This window comes from Myotis davidii, unplaced genomic scaffold, assembly GCF_000327345.1.
Source record: "Myotis davidii unplaced genomic scaffold, ASM32734v1 scaffold845, whole genome shotgun sequence".
In the NCBI taxonomy this organism is placed as follows: domain Eukaryota; kingdom Metazoa; phylum Chordata; class Mammalia; order Chiroptera; family Vespertilionidae; genus Myotis; species Myotis davidii.
This window is the reverse complement of record NW_006296223.1, coordinates 1,323,679-1,326,310: the sequence shown is the minus strand read 5'-3', so window position 1 is coordinate 1,326,310 and position 2,632 is coordinate 1,323,679. Positions and strand designations below refer to the sequence as shown.

Below are 2,632 nucleotides of genomic sequence, written 5' to 3'. Positions count from 1 at the left end.
ACCGTGGCCACCGAGAACGGCCACACCATTGCCTTCCTGGGCACCTCCGACGGCCAGGTCCTCAAGGTGAAGCCTGGGGCAGGGGCAGGGGCAGGCGGGGCTGGAGGGCCGTCTCCAAGGGAACAGCACCCTCACACACCTGCCTGCTGCCGCAGGCGTACCTGGCCCCCGACGGCAGCTCCGTGGAGTACGGCTCCATCCTGGTGGACATCAACAAGAGGGTCAAGCAGGACCTGGTGCTGTCCGCCGACCAGGCCAGTTTGTACGCCATGACCCAGGACAAGGTAGGCCTGCGGAGGCCCCGGGGAGGGCCTGGCGGCCGGAGCGCTGTCCCGGGCCTGGAGGGGGCACGGGAGGACCGGGAGGGGCCGCCCTCTCCTCGGGCTCCTGGCAGCGTCCTGTCGCGGACCCTTCCTGGAGGGAGGGCTGGGACTGCTCTGAGGGGCTGCCCCCGGGTGGACAGGCATGCAGGGGCCTGTGCAGCTCCGTGAGCTTGGGCAGCGAAGGGACAGCATAGGCCCCGCCTTATCAAGGGGCTGGGGTAGGAGCCCCTCGAGCCGGCCTCTGGAGCCCTGGGGCATCCAAGGGCCTCTCCCAGGGGGTGGGGTCAAGGGGCCTGGGCCGGCACCGGGGAGGCAGGACCCTGGACCCATGGTTTCCTGGGACCGTGCGCCGTGGGTCCTGGGCGGGTGCAGCCACAGGGCCAGGGCCTCACAGAGCCGAGTACCTCTCCGCTGCCTGGATCCCATGTTGGCCGGCCTTGAGTTTGCATCTGAGACTTTTTTTCTAAATATATTTTATTGATTTTTTACAGAGAGGAAGGGAGAGGGATAGAGAGTTAGAAATATTGATGAGAGAGAAACATCCATCAGCTGCCTCCTGCACACCCCCCACTGGGGATGTGCCCACAACCAAGGTAAATGCCCTTGGCCGGAACCGAACCCGGGACCCTTCAGTCCGCAGGCCGACGCTCTATCCACTGAGCCAAACTGTCCAGGGCTAAATGTATTTTTATTGATTTCAGAGAGGAAGGGAGAGGGAGAGAGAGAGAGAAATATCAATGATGAGAATCACTAATCGGCTGCCTCCTGCACACCCCCTACTGGGGATGGAGCTCGCAACCCAGGCATATGCCCTGACTGGGAATCGAACCGTGACCTCCTGGTTCATAGGTCAATGGTTCACAGGCCAGCCAGGTGGCATCTGAGTCTTCTTAAGGCTCAGAGATACAGGTGGGACCCAGCTAGTGGCCCCAGGAAACTCGGGTCCTGCTCACCGCCCCGCTGCCCCCAGGCGTTCCGGCTTCCTGTGCAGGAGTGCTCGAGCTACCTCAACTGCATGCAGTGCCTCGGCTCCCGGGACCCCTACTGCGGCTGGTGCATCGTCAAGGGGCGGTGAGTCCCTGGGGTCGGGGGTCTCGGCTCACCCTGGAGCCCGGGGGCGGCAGTCCCACCCAGGGGCTGACAAGTGCCAGGGCTGAGGCTGCCCTGTCTCTGCAGATGCAGCCGGAGGGCTGAGTGCCCACGGGCCGAGGAGAGCGGACACTGGCTGTGGAGCCGCGAGGAGTCCTGTGTGACCGTCACGGGGGCCCAGCCCCAGAACATGAGCCGGCGGGCCCAGGGGGAGGTGCGTGGCCGGCGTGGGCACCAGGGAAGGAGATCTCACAGCATCTCCATCCCACCTGGGCCTTGGGGTTGAGTCTGAGGCGGGCAGCCCCGGCCCCTGTGGTCTGGTGGCTCCTGTGTCCCAGGCGGTGGAGGTGGCGAGTCAGGTTCCTGTGTCTTCTGTGCACGTGCAGGGGAATGAATCACAGGGCTGGTGCTCTGGGTGGGGGTCTCCTCACTGAGTCCCCCAACCCCAAGGCTGATCCCCCGCCCCCGAGGCTGGGCAGAGGGGTCCATGTGAGCTGCGTGGCCTCCCCCAGGTGCAGCTGACCATCAGCCCGCTCCCGGCCCTGGGGGAGGACAAGCTGCTGTGCCTCTTCGGGGACTCCCCGGCACACCCTGCCCGCGTGGAGGGTGACGCCGTGGTGTGCAACTCCCCGAGCAACATCCCCAGCACGCCGTCCGGCCAGGGTGAGGCCCAAACTCCAGGCCCCAGGCCCTTCTCCCTCCCTCCCTCTCTCTACACAGTGGGGTCCTTCCTGTGACCCGGTCCCAGGGGTGTGGGCTAAGGTGGGAGGGGCAGGTGGCCCCTGCCAGGGTGCGGCAGGGCACAGGCTGGGGCGGTTGGGGTTCTGGGCGCCAGAGCCTTGCCGGCTGTGCTCCGTGCCATGAGCGAGGGGAGCTCCTGGGCCCTTCCAGGCACTTCTGTCCCGTCTCCGCGCCACCTGGTGCCGGGCCCTGGGTGCTGGCATCTGTGCAGAACCCCTCCCCCACCCTGTGCAGCTCGACACGGGTGGGGCTGTCCCCAGGGGCCGGGCTGTGAAAGTGGGCCAGGGCAGGTGCGAAGCCTTTGTGCCCTGAGCCTTCAGGGCCAGTGGAGGGCAGCTGGCTGGCTCGGTGGGACCACACAGTGACGTGCAGGGGCTTGGCAGGCGCTCTGCCCAGACACCCAGGAACCCTCAGGGACAGGGCCTGGCTGCACGGAGCCCTGGGAGCTGACACTCGAGCCGAGATCTGAGGGAGGAGCC

The 2,632-nt window shown here is 66.5% G+C and overlaps 1 protein-coding gene across 1 annotated transcript in view; it reads left to right on the top strand.

The window, feature by feature from the left end:
• Window positions 1-2,632, top strand: part of PLXNB2 (plexin B2) — a 61,180-nt gene that overhangs the window by 27,707 nt on the left and 30,841 nt on the right. The window contains exons 7-11 of the mRNA XM_015568718.1: window positions 1-66; window positions 156-284; window positions 1,294-1,394; window positions 1,500-1,626; window positions 1,925-2,075. Coding sequence (XP_015424204.1) covers window positions 1-66; window positions 156-284; window positions 1,294-1,394; window positions 1,500-1,626; window positions 1,925-2,075 — 574 coding nt within the window. The remainder of the gene's footprint in view (window positions 67-155; window positions 285-1,293; window positions 1,395-1,499; window positions 1,627-1,924; window positions 2,076-2,632) is intronic.